The sequence below is a fragment of the Passer domesticus genome, chromosome 3 (genome assembly GCF_036417665.1).
Source record: "Passer domesticus isolate bPasDom1 chromosome 3, bPasDom1.hap1, whole genome shotgun sequence".
Lineage (NCBI taxonomy): Eukaryota > Metazoa > Chordata > Aves > Passeriformes > Passeridae > Passer > Passer domesticus.
Window position 1 is genome coordinate 30,132,449 of NC_087476.1, and position 15,254 is coordinate 30,147,702.

The 15,254-nt window shown below is 37.6% G+C and overlaps 1 protein-coding gene across 5 annotated transcripts in view; it reads right to left on the bottom strand.

Moving 5' to 3' along the window:
* Positions 1-15,254, bottom strand: part of ASRGL1 (asparaginase and isoaspartyl peptidase 1) — an 87,102-nt gene that overhangs the window by 2,702 nt on the left and 69,146 nt on the right. For 4 of the 5 annotated variants that reach the window (XM_064412411.1, XM_064412408.1, XM_064412407.1 and 1 more), the window contains exons 3-6: positions 12,164-12,306; positions 7,222-7,376; positions 2,912-3,030; positions 988-1,098 (exon numbers count right to left, since the gene is read on the bottom strand). In XM_064412411.1, coding sequence (XP_064268481.1) covers positions 988-1,098; positions 2,912-3,030; positions 7,222-7,376; positions 12,164-12,306 — 528 coding nt within the window. Of the gene's footprint in view, positions 1-987; positions 1,099-2,911; positions 3,031-7,221; positions 7,377-12,163; positions 12,307-12,639; positions 12,772-15,254 lie in introns of all 5 variants that reach the window. The other variant, XM_064412412.1, reaches the window with a different exon arrangement.

Here is a 15,254-nt window from a genome sequence, read left to right on the forward strand (position 1 = left end):
AAATAATTTGTAGGTTGTATTTTATGCTGAAACTATCATGTCAGCTATGAGATTTAGAGGAATGCACCCATTATATGCAAACAGCCCTATAAAGCACAACAAAAATAGTTACAGCTGTTACTTGTCTCTCTACTTACTGCTTCTCCAATGAAAATGTAAATTGAATGTTTTCCAACTATTTCCACTTTGGTCGATCTCAAAGCAAGTTACACTATACTGCCCCAAAGCTATTTATTTCTAAAAATAATGGTGATATCTATATTAATGATTCTTGAACTGCATGCAACACAAGTATGTTGTCTGGCTATGTTTACGGGCTGTAACATAATCAAGGGTTTAGATGACAGACTAAGTCATGAAGGTAAAGCTACAAAGGGTCATCCCACAGTCAGATTGTATTACAGTCACATAAGACATACTGTGTCAGCTGTTTACCACATACCCACCAGTATGTTTAGTACATTTTCCAAAACAAAATGCAAATTGAAATCATGGTTAAAAAGTCTTAAAATAATTTCTGTTGCTGTAATCAGAGTTGTTACAATAATGACCTTTACAGTTTATTAGAAAGGCAATAGACTATACTTTCTATTTCAGCTCTAGTTATCTGTTTCTAGCCCTCCCTTACTGCTCCCTTAAATGTATCTTATTTAGACTTGTTTTCTTCTTCTTGTTCACACAATTTTAGTTTATAATTGGGAAAAAATTATTAAAGAGAACTTCTGTTAAACAAAGTAATGTCTTTCAATGTACACTGATCTAAAGCATGATTCAGGCAGCAGAGATAATTCTGTTTACTTCAGCTATTTTAGCTTTATTAATAATGCAATACTTCGTTTTGTTTCTAAAGTTTTTGTTTTAATCCATCCACACACCCCTTAGAGCAACTCTTTTGACAGCTGTTCCAGGATGAGAGTATATACACTGAAACCTTAGGCAACATTTCCTATCCTCCTTACTTCAGATTACAGCAAGTTTGGAATATACCTTGCTCCATGTGATAGAGAATCAGTCGGGCTAAGACCACTTTCATAATGCTCTCCCCATGTCCTGTGGTTGAAGTGGCACCAGAATGGTTGTCAGCATAACCTCCACTTCCTTTTCAAAGGAAAAAAAAAAAAAAAGAAATATGATTTAAAAGCCCTGCATTGTTCAAAACAGGTACCAAAGATTTCTTCCTTTAGGTCCATTAGCTCCATGCATTTCTGAGAGCAAAGCATCAGAAAAGCTTCATTCTCATTTCTGCCACAATATGAAAAGTAAAATATAGGAAAGAGATGAATAACAGTTGGAGCAAGTCAGTTGCCAAGTTGAGAGAGAAGACTAGTGATCTGTTTGTGTACAAGAGGCACAAGCAGGCCAACACTCCACAGGAACGGGCAAAAATATTTTCCAGAACAGCAAGGGAGGGTATATATGAAGATCAGCAAGATAGGGTCAGGATGCAGAGTACCAGGTCATATCAACTGAGAAGATATAAAGAAAGATCTAGTGAGGACATTTGTGAGCTGACCAGTTTGAGAGGAACTTACCCTCTACAGCACATAAGAGATTTGAAGAGCATGGGCTCTAGTAAAACTTCACAAAGGACCCCTGAAGAATCTTTGAACTTCTCACCACAAACAGAGTGTTTCTTCTGTTGAACTCCCCTTCCCCCAATTTTTTTTTTCTCCCATCCTTGTTTTGCTGGCACATTCCACACCCTGTTCTCTACCAAGCTTCTGCTTGCTCAATACCCATATTTCTAGCACATCTCCTAAGAAAAATATTTCCCAGGAGCTAGAAAGAAACATACCACAGCATTATAAACAAGGTACTAGGGGAGGGGAAAGAGGCCTTAGAAGAGCAATGGAAGTTTCTTCTCTTCTGTACTTTCTTTACCTGACCCTTTTAATGGACTCTGAGTAACATGTGGAAAAACACTGCCATATTAAGTCAATGCCCCCTTACCAAAGCCTCTGACGTTTAAAAGCACAGCTGACATTTCTGTATCAAATCCTGAAGATGCCTAGCAAGACCAAAAGTTGCAAGCAATATGCTCAAAAGCACCCAGTTTCAGTTCTCCTTCACAAACCCATGTCCCAGATTATAACAACAGTGAACATGATCTATACAGGAGGAGGGTATTTGCAGTCAGAAGGCTGCAGCCAGACACAAAACTGAAAACCAGTCAAAATCCAGTGGATACCAAAATGTCAGCAACTTTGTATGCAAAAGAAAGACAGTTTTATAATAATAATATACTGCCAACAGCAATGCTATTTGAGTTTGGAACGTTTTACTAAAAATAATTATTTTCCAAATCCCAGCTGTATGGCAGAACCCTGAAGCAATCAACCAGTAAGTCTGCGGAAAGGATTTCAAGTGTCTCTTTATACTTGGATAAGAAATCTCTTAAAATATTTCCTTTATTCCACACCACATCCATTAGGTTCTGAGACAGTCTTATCGGGGCTCTCTTAAGAACAGGAATTTACTCGAAGTTGCGAGTCGCTTTATAATTTTTGCTCACTGATACAACAAGTAGTAATTGCAATTACACCTACTTCCTTAAGTATTGAGGAAACAGCATTGCAATATGGAGCAGCCTACAGTTTTTGACTTAGTGGAAAGCAGAGTCGTAAAAAAGGAGAGCTTTATCAGAATCAACAGAAAGGAAACACAGGTGTTAGCACTGAAGAAAGGACAGAAAAAACAAACTCCCATCCCCATTTTCCAATTCTTTCTTGCATGTCTCCAAGCTGTAAGGAGCTTTAGCTTTGATAGATTTGAATGTTAGACCTCCATTTCAGATGGATTAGTATTTATGTTTTGTTTCACTAATAAAAATGAGAATTGTAAGACTTTTTTTTGTCCTTTCTTTAAATGAGACGACCCCAAAAAGTGAAAGGCAAAATCCCACACCCCATACCTATGCATGCTGTGTCACCAACACGGCCAACCATTTTATTAGAGAGTCCTCCCGTGGATGTTGCACAAGCTACATTGCCTTCACTGTCTATAGCAACAGCACCGACTGTTCCAAGGTCTCTGCCAAGAAAAACAGTTCATAAAATTAGACAGAATTAAAGCATACCTGCCAAAGCACGTTGCCTTTATTTCCAAGGTAGCTTTAAAGAAAATTTCTACAACAGAATTACTACTTATCATAAAACTATTTTTGCCATGCTTCTCATTACAAAAATAACAAGAAACATGCAATAATTCTCACAAGCTTTGTATTTAATAGAATAGAAAACACTTTTTTTAAAAATCTTTTCCCCATGACTTGTTTACTTTCATAGCATGGAAACTTGGGGAGGGAAAAAACCCACAAAACAAAAGCACACAGGGCAGAAATACTTCTAGTCATTATAGTTCTGGAGTAGTTTTTTGGCTGACACACAAACTGACACACAACTTTCCCCTAAATGGCAACTCAAAGATGCAACAATTGGCTCCACTGTTTCAACAGGAGGTTAACCGGAATTATTAATGACAATGCACGTAAATGAGTGAATACAGAAAAGGACAGTAATGTTATGCATGCACTGAATCATTTCCTTCCTGTTCCTCCTCTTTCCTTTTCCTTACTCCCCTTAATCTTTGAATGCTATAAAAAAAAAAAGAAAAAGCTTATTTATTTTCCTTTCAACTAGTATTGCTCACAATGCATCATTAAGACATACTTTAGTCTTTGTACTCCGTAGCTACGTAATCTTGAGGTTTAAATCACTTGGCCAGTAGACTCTGCTGAAATTGCACATTAGTTTAAAACTCTTCAGGCACTGAAGAATACAGAAGTCGCAACTATATCTTTATTTCTTCAACACAAAAAAGACATATACAATAGCCTGCTCAAAATAGACATGTGTAGTTGTGTATGGAAAAAAAAAAGTCTGTTGTGACTTACTGTAACAGTTGCTGCACTGAGAAGTGAGACACTACTGAGAAGCAACAATTTAAATACCCATATATTCCAGTCTTAGCAATTCTCGTAGGAACATAAACCAGTATGTGACTAGGAGAAGTATACCAAACCCCAAAAATAATCTAAATCCCTCCACACAGGAAAATAATTTGTAACAATCCTTCAAGGAACTACCCAACTGGAAAAGGAATACCTTTCGAATTTGCCTGGGCACTGGTGAGGGTTTCTCTATGGCTGTGCAAAATCTAAGCTAATTAAGTCAGACAAAGTCTGTGTGTACCTTGAAACCCACAGTCAGTTTCTCAGAGACCCAACTTCCTGTTCCTTCCTGCTTATGTAAAATATCATACTGTCAGTCCCTACACTTCATTCACAGCAATTCAAAGTTGACTGATGAATCACAGGCCTTATAGGCTGCTCTGACATTTATGTAGAGACAGACCTCATCTCAAACTGATATGATGGTGCAGATGGGCTTCCCACCCATCCATCTGTTAGAAGTGATTTGCTGAAAAGAACATTAGTAAATTCAGTACTCCCTTGCACATTCATGTAGCACCCTTCAACCAACTAAAGTTAGATCCTCATGAGAAACTAAGAAAGACGTATCCAGAGTTATATTTTCTTAGATAAGTATTTACCTTAAGCAACTGTGAAAGTAAAAGCAGACAGATGACGCAGTCAGTAATTATCTGTTTTGGTATGAGAGCACAACTGACAATAAATAACAAAGTGAATGTGTTCAACACACCTCACCTGCAGTGGAGCAAATAGACAACTACACTTGATTTCTTACAGTCCCTTTTTTACTGCTTCAGTGAAACCTTTCCTTTGATCATCTTCAGAACAAAGAAGATAAAAATAAAATTTTTTGCATGGCTATTTGACTCTAAAACATTAACAAAGAAGACAAAACTGCTATCAAATTATAACCATCTCTCTATTTTTCATTATTGACAGCAGTAAGAACCTCAACAAGTACCTGTGGTGTACTAGAGGATACTATTAGGGATTTTTTCAATCAAGAATTATTCCTATATATTGCATACACTGTGATACAGAATGTATTTGGATTTGTTAATTTCCTTTTGTCTAAATTTTTCATTATCCATGAAGTGATATGTATTTACACTATCCCCTTTAACTAAGGGGATAGTGCTATTCTGTCTCTCAGCCCTGCATCAGTAGTGGGGTTTTCTCTTTATTGTTGTTAGGCTCCTTGTTAGTTAATACCGCCTCAAATTACTCTAGCAGTGTGATTCACAGCAGGGCTAGGAGCCCATTTAGTACCTTACAGCCAGACTCAGCACCCTTTCTGTGGGATTCTCAGGCAAACTCCAGTAATTCTTAACAAGGATATTGCCAGAGTCTTTGCAGCGTGTGGATAAATCAAATCACGCCTTGTTCTCGGCAAAAGGTGTGCAAGATGGAATGTTGCGCACACTGTGGAATCCTAAGCTTTCAGTGTAAATCAATGCAAGCTTCTAACCAGCAGAAGAGAAAGGTATCTCTTATGGAGACACCAAACTTTACCTGCAAAGCATATGAAACCCCAGGGTTTCCAAGATTGTGAGGATCAGGGCACTGGAAGTAAAATATACACCAACCTTCAAATTCCCAGTATGATCTGGTATTATGTTGCCTCTGACTAATACTACTTCACCTTCTGTCTGTTCGCCTCAGGCAAGTTTCTGCATAATCACTGTGGACATAACAGGGAAAAAGAACATTCCACATGTGATACAGAATGAAATGGGTTTGCATTAAAAAAGACCGGTTTTCAACTTTGTGGATTTGTGCTGATGTTTTGGTTTTCAGAAAAAGAACAGCATGGCCAAGACAAGAAAAAGTCTTCAGCCTTTCAGAAATACACAAGCTTTTTGCTACCAAATATTGCAGAAGTCCATGCTGAAACTGAAGATGCCTAACACTGTTTTCAGGGAAAAAAAAAAAAAAAAGGAAAGAAAAAAGGCAAAAATGAAGCAGTTATGAAGAATGAATGAAGACTTAAATGCCATGCTATTCCAACTGGTATGTTCAAGAGACAGTGGTGGCTACAACATCCTTAAAATTCTTCACAATCAATTATAATACCACAGAGTCCTTGGACAGACCACAGATCAAAAGAAAACTTCTGTTGGATACACAGTTAACAACGACCAACACCTTATGTCAAGGAACAACATCATTTTGTTTACAAGGCCATATTCATGCTCATCTCATTACTTTGTTTTTCCTTCCAGCAATTTACTGAAAGTAAGGTACAGGTTGTAATTTATAGCCTCATTTCATGGACTTTAATTAACATGCTCACAGAAGAAATTTCCTCCTTCTGATCTACAAATTCAGCTCTGCTCCTGCCATTACTCGTGTTTCACAAAACAGAAGAACAGCACGTAATACAGCATTTATGTAAGGTAATACAGTGTTTGCCTACACCACAACCACGGATGTACAAATGGAAGCTTAAAACAATTTAGAGATTATGCCTACCTCAAAGGCATAGAAATAATTTTTGACACCTGATGTTTTTCATTCCTTTACTGTCCTCCTCACCTTCCCCTCTACTTTATACGAGACTGGCTTGCTTTCCAAATGATGTTCGTTTTGCTGTTGGGCATCCAGCAGCATCTCCCTTCCCACCCACCACTAAACTTGGTCATTTTTTTTTTTCATTCCTTTTCATAACCAACAGCCACAAACACCACTCAGAAGGAATTATTGGTCAAACTCTGATGTTTTTTTTTTAATCTAATCCAATTTCAAAACGAATCTGATCATCTACTTAACCAAGATCACCTTTCTTAGGTTTTTGGGGCTTTTTTTATTAACTTGTTTTAGTATGAACACTGATTTTTTAAAACCACTTCCTCCACAGAAAAAACTATACAAAATAATAGCTGCTGTTTGTTAAAGCTACTCTATGCACTTCTGTAACTGATGATTTTAAGAGCAGTAACAAGTTCTAACTTTGTTCTCCAATAAAGCCACAAAACCTATGCTATTATCAAAGTGACCAATAATCTTCTTAAGCAGCAATAAGTTTCATCGAGCTTGTTCCAGTCATTTAAGTTTAAGCAAATTTATTGAAAGCTTAATTTTCTACAGCTTTCAAGAAAGACATACTGTAAAGACTATATCAAGCCACATGACATTTGGAATACAGGCCTTTGAGGTTTGTGTTTATTTATTTGGGGTTTTGTTTTTCTTGGTCGCTTTGTCTGTTCGGGGGTTTTTGGTTTGAGTTTTTTCCTAACCAGACAGCTCAAAGTAAATTACCCAAATTTGAAAATAAAATATATTTTACCTACTTCTGAAACTCTTCAGGGTTGGAATCTGGCTCAAGGTTCTTCTTCCACCTCTCCCGAGATCTCTCAGTTATGAGTTTCTCCCCTGGAATTTCAGGAATACCCATGGCCTGAGCAAACAGGTGTGCACCATGGTCAGTCAGCAGCATGTGCTTGGTCTGCAGAAAGACAAGAGATTCCTTGACAATTCCTATTTTGTCTTGTACTGAGCAGTTTTGTATAACTGCTATTTTTAGAAGTATCCAAAAAAGAAAATTACAAATTTTATTTTAAAAATTTCTAAACTTCTGTCCACATCCCCTTCCACTATAGCTGAAGCAGCTTTCAGTTCTCCAAACCATAAAGTTTAACCATCAATAGAAAAGAATTGTACTTATCTATTTAACACTTCCTACAATGGGAGAGGGAAAATTGGTAAATTTGTTCTTTAGCTAATTTGTATGCAACTGTTTTGTACTGTTTCAAATGAATCACCAAATCATATAACTAAAATGTTCCTTATCATCAGCTGAACAAGTTCATTTTAAATAGTTCCTTCAACAAGCTGCTATTCTTATTAACTGAGAGGATCAAATTTAAGAACAGAATACTTTCAAATGGGTTTGACCAAAAAATGTTTATTCTCTTCTAACAATACTTGAAAGTTCTATTTTGATTTCTTTATTTACAAAGCACACCAAACCAGATTTTAAATCAACAACCTTACTAAATTCCATGCTTTAAAGTCTGTAGAGCTTGGTTAATTCAGATTTTAGAGAAACTTGCCAGATAAATTTGTTTAATTAATCCTTATAGTTTAGTAGTAGCTCTGAAATCTGATTTTTTTTTGTTTTGTTTTAATGTGTCAAAAAGTAAGCAGCAGTTTGTTGCACAATTACACACTGTCAATTGCTCATCAGAGCCTGAGAAGGTTTTAGAGAAGTGGTGGTCTGACTGTACAGCACAGAACAACTTCAGAGCAGAGCAACTAACTTCCAGCCAGCCTTTCTGTCCCTGCAGCAGCACAGCACACCAGACCAGCTGAGCTCCAAACAGAACCATGATGCTGGAGGCAGCAGGCTGCAGAGCCCCACGAAGCACCCACAAGGCACAGTGCCAGCTCTCGGCCACAAGGACAGCAGACCTTGGGTATTTCTGTACCATGCTACATTCTGGAGGACATTTAGAGTCTCAAAGCTTCAGGTTAAGATGTTGCAGACTAGCACCCACTGTTGATTTCTAAAGTAATGACCAATGCAAAGCACTGCATTGTTTTAAAGGATTCCAGACAAACCTCTTCCCAAGCCAGAGACACTGATCTCTACTTAAGCCTATTACAGCCACTTCATTAAGCCCTTTGGACAGGGACAGAGGACTACACTTTAGAAACATCTCTGATGCTGCAGCCACGACACCAAACATTTTTGAAAATTTAAATGCCTTTTAAATTAATCTTTAATTCAGGAGAGGACTGCTTTAGGGAATACGAAGGGTGACAATTAGAAGTCCCCTGTATGTGTGAAAGTGGACATCGGGCTTTGATGTTGAGTGCTGTTCCCATATCACCAGACAATGTAAGACCAGCCTATTTCTAACAAAATTAATGAGCAGTGCTCTTCGACTTGAAAGCCAACTTCTTTGTGCAATACTGCCCCCCTCTGCCACTACCACTAACCCACAAGAAGCACACAACACAATATGCAAAATAGTTTTGGTTTTTATTTGTGGGTGTTGGTTGGGGTTTTTTGTTTTTTGGTGGGTCATTTTTTTTGTGGGTTTGACAGGAAATTTGAAATTTGCTTTAGTCTTGATCTGTGACCAGAAGGCTGTGTCCTCCATCCCTTGCTTTCTTCAGCAACTAAGATTATAGCATCCTTTAAATAAGTTTTAAAAAATATAGAGTTTTATTATAAAAAACGAAGTTAGTTCTAAAAATTTTTTCATAGGATTCCATCCCATATGCAAATTTGCAGAATATATGCACCTTCCAAGGCTACACAAACAATAAATACTTGCATATTGATAAATAAACTTCTACAATATGACTTTGGGTTTTCTTTTTTCCTTCTTTTTCAGTCATCACTGAAAAGAAGATGTCTTAAGATGATTTATCATTTTCTTCAGCAGATGTCAATCAAAAGACCTAACAATCAAAAGAACACTGTCAAACAATGCAAAAGCACATTTTTCTGTCTCATTCTTCTGGTTTCATTAACATGTTTGCTAATATAAAGTGACAACTTTTTCTGGAAGACATTTACATAAAGTAATCTAAAAGAACAAGAAAAGGGTTCAAGAGAACTTACAAATAAGCAACAAAAGCTGGTACTTTTAGTTAATTTCACTGGAAATGGGGAAAATACCCCAAATTTCTGCCAGGCCTAAAGTTCAGACCATCACAGTTCCTCATTTAACAATTCTGGCAGCACAGAAAAAAAACCAAACTGGCCCTTTGCCTCAACAAGTCTGTGTTCTAAGCCAAATTCTTTTTTGCCTAATGTAAAGTCCTGCACAATAAAAGTAGGGGAAAATGTACACAGCTTACATATACTAATGAATTAGTGCTCTAATGTTCATGAGAAGCCCACCTAATGAAGTTTTGGAGCTGAGAAGGGTTACATGCCCTAAATTAAAATAAAAATCAATGTATCATTCTATTTATGTTCAATACATACAGGAATAATTCAACAGAAATTTAAGTGCTTTTTCAAGAATCTGTCACATCAGTTAATGTACTAAAAGTCTTCCACCTCTAGAAGCTCCTGTGAACAACAGTACAGTCAATCATGAATGGAAATTATTCTGCTGCCCTCCTTTTCTCTACTTCATGAAGTTTGAGCCCAGTGGGGAAAGTGACAGCCAAAAGGGACAAATGTGTTGCAACAACCTAGAGGAGCTATTCTGGCCACCAGATGGAGCCCACACTGTTCCATAACAGGATGGAAATACAACCACAAGCAGACATACAGGGTAGTTTTGGTTGGTTTGTTTTCGGGAGCTGCATGTTCAACATTCTTTATGGCATTAAGGCACCTAAAAACCACTGGTAATTATGCACACAGACTTAAGACCCCAGGAAAACTACCCTTATTACCCCCAAGTCTCACAGTTAAATGATTTTTAATCAAGCATAGTACAACAAAACACACTATGAAGCATACTGTGAAATACCCTGGGTTGGTGTCCCAAAATTCCTGTCCAAGATGAACAGATGGGCAACAATGACCAGAAGAGCAACATCAGTTGGTATTCCCATTTATGGGAGATGGAGAAGCGCAGAAACTCATCTCAAGACACATCAAGCAATTCAGGCCAACATTTACATTTGACATTTATCATCATGCACAGATTTTTTTGCCTCTTGGGAAAGAGTAATGCCTGTACCACAAAATGTCATGGTGTTAGGGCTACACCATTATACTTGGTCCTGTACAGTAGAATTTTATGATTTCATTTCAAATTTAGCCTCAACACTTTTGAACCCCAGAAGCACCATGCAATGACAAGAAAGACCTTGCAATACACAAGACAGAGGAGAGGGCTTTCTGTTTGTTGTTTAGGATTTTCTGTTTAATTTTTAAAACACACTTTGCAAAGTTATACTCCCAAAATCCAACAGTGTGATTTTGACCTTATTCTTGTTGACTTAAATAGGATTTTTTTCATGGACAAGACAAAGAAAAATCAGTGATTCTGGAATAAGAAGTAAACAATAGGCATTAAAATAATTTATCCACAGAAGAAAATAAAATAAAATACAACAGTCACTTTAACATGCTAGAGACATCTCTCCCCTGACCCTTCATCTATATTCTCAAATTTTGTCTTGTGAAGTTCTCTACCATCTATATTTATTTACTGATCTAGTTAATAACAAAAAAAAATCCATATGAACAAAAAAATCCGTATTCATCATAAGTTTTAACATTGTTTTCTAGTAGACATACATTTCAAGGAAGTATTTATATTCATTATGTTAGTGAAATGTTCTGATCTTAAAGCAGAACTTCTATCTGCTTTGGAGGCCATTGAGGACAAGACAAATATCAATCACGTTTATAGATCACCAAAACAGGTTTTGTTCCCTCAAAAGCAACTTTGAAAGTTTAAAGAAACATAAGTCTTCTTTATTAATAAGTGTTTTTATAAATATGAACCTTTTCAACAATGGGGCAGCTGCACTAGTAGGATGAAAATGCAAACTCCAAAGACAGGACAAACTTTTTGATCACTGTAATAGTGATCAGCCTTGAATTGTAAAACAGACACAGATATCACACAGATGAGTTGCACCACATCTGCAAAATAAGACAAGTCTGCTGTGGCAACTATTAGATGGACTTCTTAGTGGAGTAAGATGGGATTTATCTTATATAGGAGGTCAAGTAAAGTATTACTGCCATGATAAATTTGGTCATCTGTCAGCACCACACAGAGCTAACGTTATCTTCTAATGGTGGAAGACTACAACTGTACTGGTGCTACCCCTTGACCAGGTCACAGTGGAGAAGGCTACCCAGAACAACACAGGAGTGCATTACATAGCCAAATATGTAACTGGGTCATTTAACTCAGTTCCATATCACTGCAAAGTGAACAGTGTATTACCTAACTTTAATCTTGCAAGATCAAGCACAACACTCAGTGACAACATAAAAGCTCTTCAAAAAACAAGTGAAAAACAACAAAAAACCTCATTGAATACCAGCAGTGGAACTACAGGATACCAACACGTATAGGTCAAGTTATGCTTCCTTAGAATGCTATTGTTTATAAATATTTCTCAAAACCCCTTAAGGCAAGTGCTTCATGGTCATGACCATAATTTCCAAACACTCCAAACCATTTCTCCCTTCCTTGCTGCTTTAAAGCACTACACAAATACCATCACTGAGGTGTATCAATACACTGGATGAAGTTCAAAGGAAAAGAAAATGCTTCATACTCAAGTAGATAATCAGCATACCTTTTCCATAACAAGTCGAGCAAGTTTTATTGGGTTTGCTATGCACTTAACTGCAGACACTGCTCCAGAGTCTAAATTTTTTCCATCCATGATAATGGCATCCATTTCTACTTCACCTTTTTCATTTAGAACAGATCCACAACCTAATGACAAATAAAAAAAAATAGGGGACAAGAGAAAAAGAAGAAAGTCATTAAGAGCTAACCACCCAGGTGATTCAATTATAAGCTCTCAGCAAGCAGCCTTTGTCTTTCCTACTTTGCTGACTTAAAGTATCTCCCAAATCCAAAAAACCCAGCAGAAACACTGCTGAGTATAACCACAAAATCCAGCCACTAACAGAAGTCTCACAGAGTACATCTATTTTAAACCCAAGTTTTATTTTTTTATATATGAAAAACACTTCCAAAGCCATCCAAATTATATGCTTGGTATTAAAGTTAAATGAACAAACCATCATGAACAGAATTCCTTACTTTCCAGATCATTTTTAAGTGTACTATTTTGCCTTTGCAGTTCTTCCAAAGGAGGACACAACACCATCCAAAGAAATAGTATAGTGTGTTTGATCCCATCAACAGATGAACATCACACAGCACTCCAAGAAACTGCCAAAATTAATGGAGCAGAGTAAGTGTCCCCTCACTACTGCAGCAAAAGCTTGAAATAAGAAGTTCTTCCATTACCAAATAAAAACAGTATATAAAGTAATTTTATAAAATAAAAGTTAAGTAATAAAACATCAGGTAGTTATCTTCTTCTATAATTATCAGTGCTACCACTAGCCTAATTGAAAATTAATGACATACAAAATGAGACAATGCAAATAGGGTGCTTTTTTAAATAATGCCAATAATTGTACCACAGAGGAATAATAGGTTGTAAGTCATCAAGTGCATAAGCCTTGCTAATAGAGGTGGTGAAGACTAAACCCAAGAAGTACAAAAACAAACCAAAACATGGCAGATGTACACAGTACCTCAGGTAAAAAGACCTCTGCACTATACATAACAAATCCAGTAGGGCTTCTCTTCTGTTATACCAACATTAAAGCAGTCCAGAAACCACTGTTAATAACTGACATAAAACTTTTATACCGATGTGCTTCAGACCTGAATATAAGAATTAAATCCCCTGTGACAAAAGGCAGCTAAATCCTGTAATCCTCCTCTTGTAATCTCAAAAACTTCTCCTGCCACATAAAGACACACCTCCCAAAGTTATTTTTTACTTGTCTCTAGCTAATTAAATTATTCCACAGTTAAGTCCTGCATCATTCACAATATGTTAACTTCTAGACTGATCTGTAAAGACCTTACAGGTTAATTGCCTTGTGCCACCCACGTGAACATCATTCTTTATGCTGGTAAGGAATTGTTTTTCAGATAAACCCTGCTATGCTCTTTGAACTCCCTTTGACAGGGTTGGCTTTCTAACCCATGTCCACAGAATTCCCACTAGAACCAGGGTGCCCCTTTCTCAAGCATCAGGGACCAGAACCATGTTCCAGGGGAAACTCAATGAGGCCCCTTCATCATCACATTACAGGTGTCCCATGTCTACTGGACATATCTCATAGGATACACTGTAGGATTTTCTAAAATTTGCTGAGCAGAAAACAGTTGCAGACAGTTTCTGTAATCAAAGGCAGCTTTCTAAACAAGTCTCTTTTTACAGGTGGTAAAGAAAGACCAGTAGGTACCTTCTAAGACAATTCATCCCACTTGCCATAGACACACAGAAAAGCCTGGGCTGGAAAGAACCTTAAAGATCACCTAGTGCCAACCCCTTTCCACAGGCAGGGATGCCACCCACTACATCAGCTTGCTCAGGGCCTGATCCAACCTGGCCTTGAACACTTGGGGTGTTGGGTGGGGCATCCACAACTCCTCCAGCTTTGAGAGCTGTACAGCCAACTTCTCATTCCACTAGTCACCATGAAAGTCTGTACAACCACGGCAAAGCCAGTAAGTGAACTTCGAGTGATCTCAGGTAGCATGAAACCTTCCTTCTGTGGTTACAGGCTGCCTTTTCGCCTGCCTTCCAGAGCAATGGGTAGGGACTATCAGCCTCTGAGGCTTGGCATCCATTGGCAGCAGTGCTGAAAAAATAAAGTCTTTGGCTTCTTAATAAGCAAAGGGGTGGGAAAACAAGAGACAGAAAAACAGAAGACAAAATCTACGAGGAAACAATCAACACATCTGACATCAGCCTAATCACAGCTGGGATATTGAGAGGAGTACTCCAACTCCCTCTGTCTGTAGATAGAAAGATCTGTCCTGTGTCCTGCAAAGGCTGCATAGGAAAGAGTGTGCAAGGATCAACAGTGTCAGTTCTTACACCTGGAGTACTCATGCCAAGCTGGTTCATACTGCTAGCCAAAGAGATCACACAGAAATATAACCACACCACAAATAAACCTTGATGACTTCATTAAGATGCACAAATCACTAAAATGGTAAGTTTATACACCAGTACAGCTTCTGAGCCCTTGCACCAAGCCTACATCAAGATGACCCTACACAGCATAACTACACCCCATCAGGCAAAAAAAAGGACAAAACTTGATTGTTCTGCCCATTCTTCCACATCTTTATTGTTGTGTCTCAGCAGTGTCTGCTTGCCTAGAAAATATTACAACAAAGGTGATTTTATTATTTTATGAAGATAAATATTACACACCAAGTTTTAAACAGCCACTCCATTCAGGGTCCTTTTCACATAGCTTTCAGCTCATTTTTGCCAGATTCTGAGAGCAGCTGTACCTAACGAGCATTACCACAATTCAATATATCTGTAAGTGACAGACTACTTGCCACTTAGATCATCATGGTCAAACATGGACAACGGGTGAAGGCTCAAGTCCAGTTAGGCAAAAGCTCAATGACAGCATGCCACCCTGATGCTAACTGTATAAAAGTACACACTATACCTTCAAGTCCACGTCATGATTTCAGCCTGAATGCTCTAAAAATCAAAATGTTCAACCCAAGTCAATAATGAAACAATGGAAGTCTCATATAAATAAAAGCTGCTCTTGACTGCAAGGTGAGATGGAACAAGTGGACCTCTGCACATAACTAATAGCTAT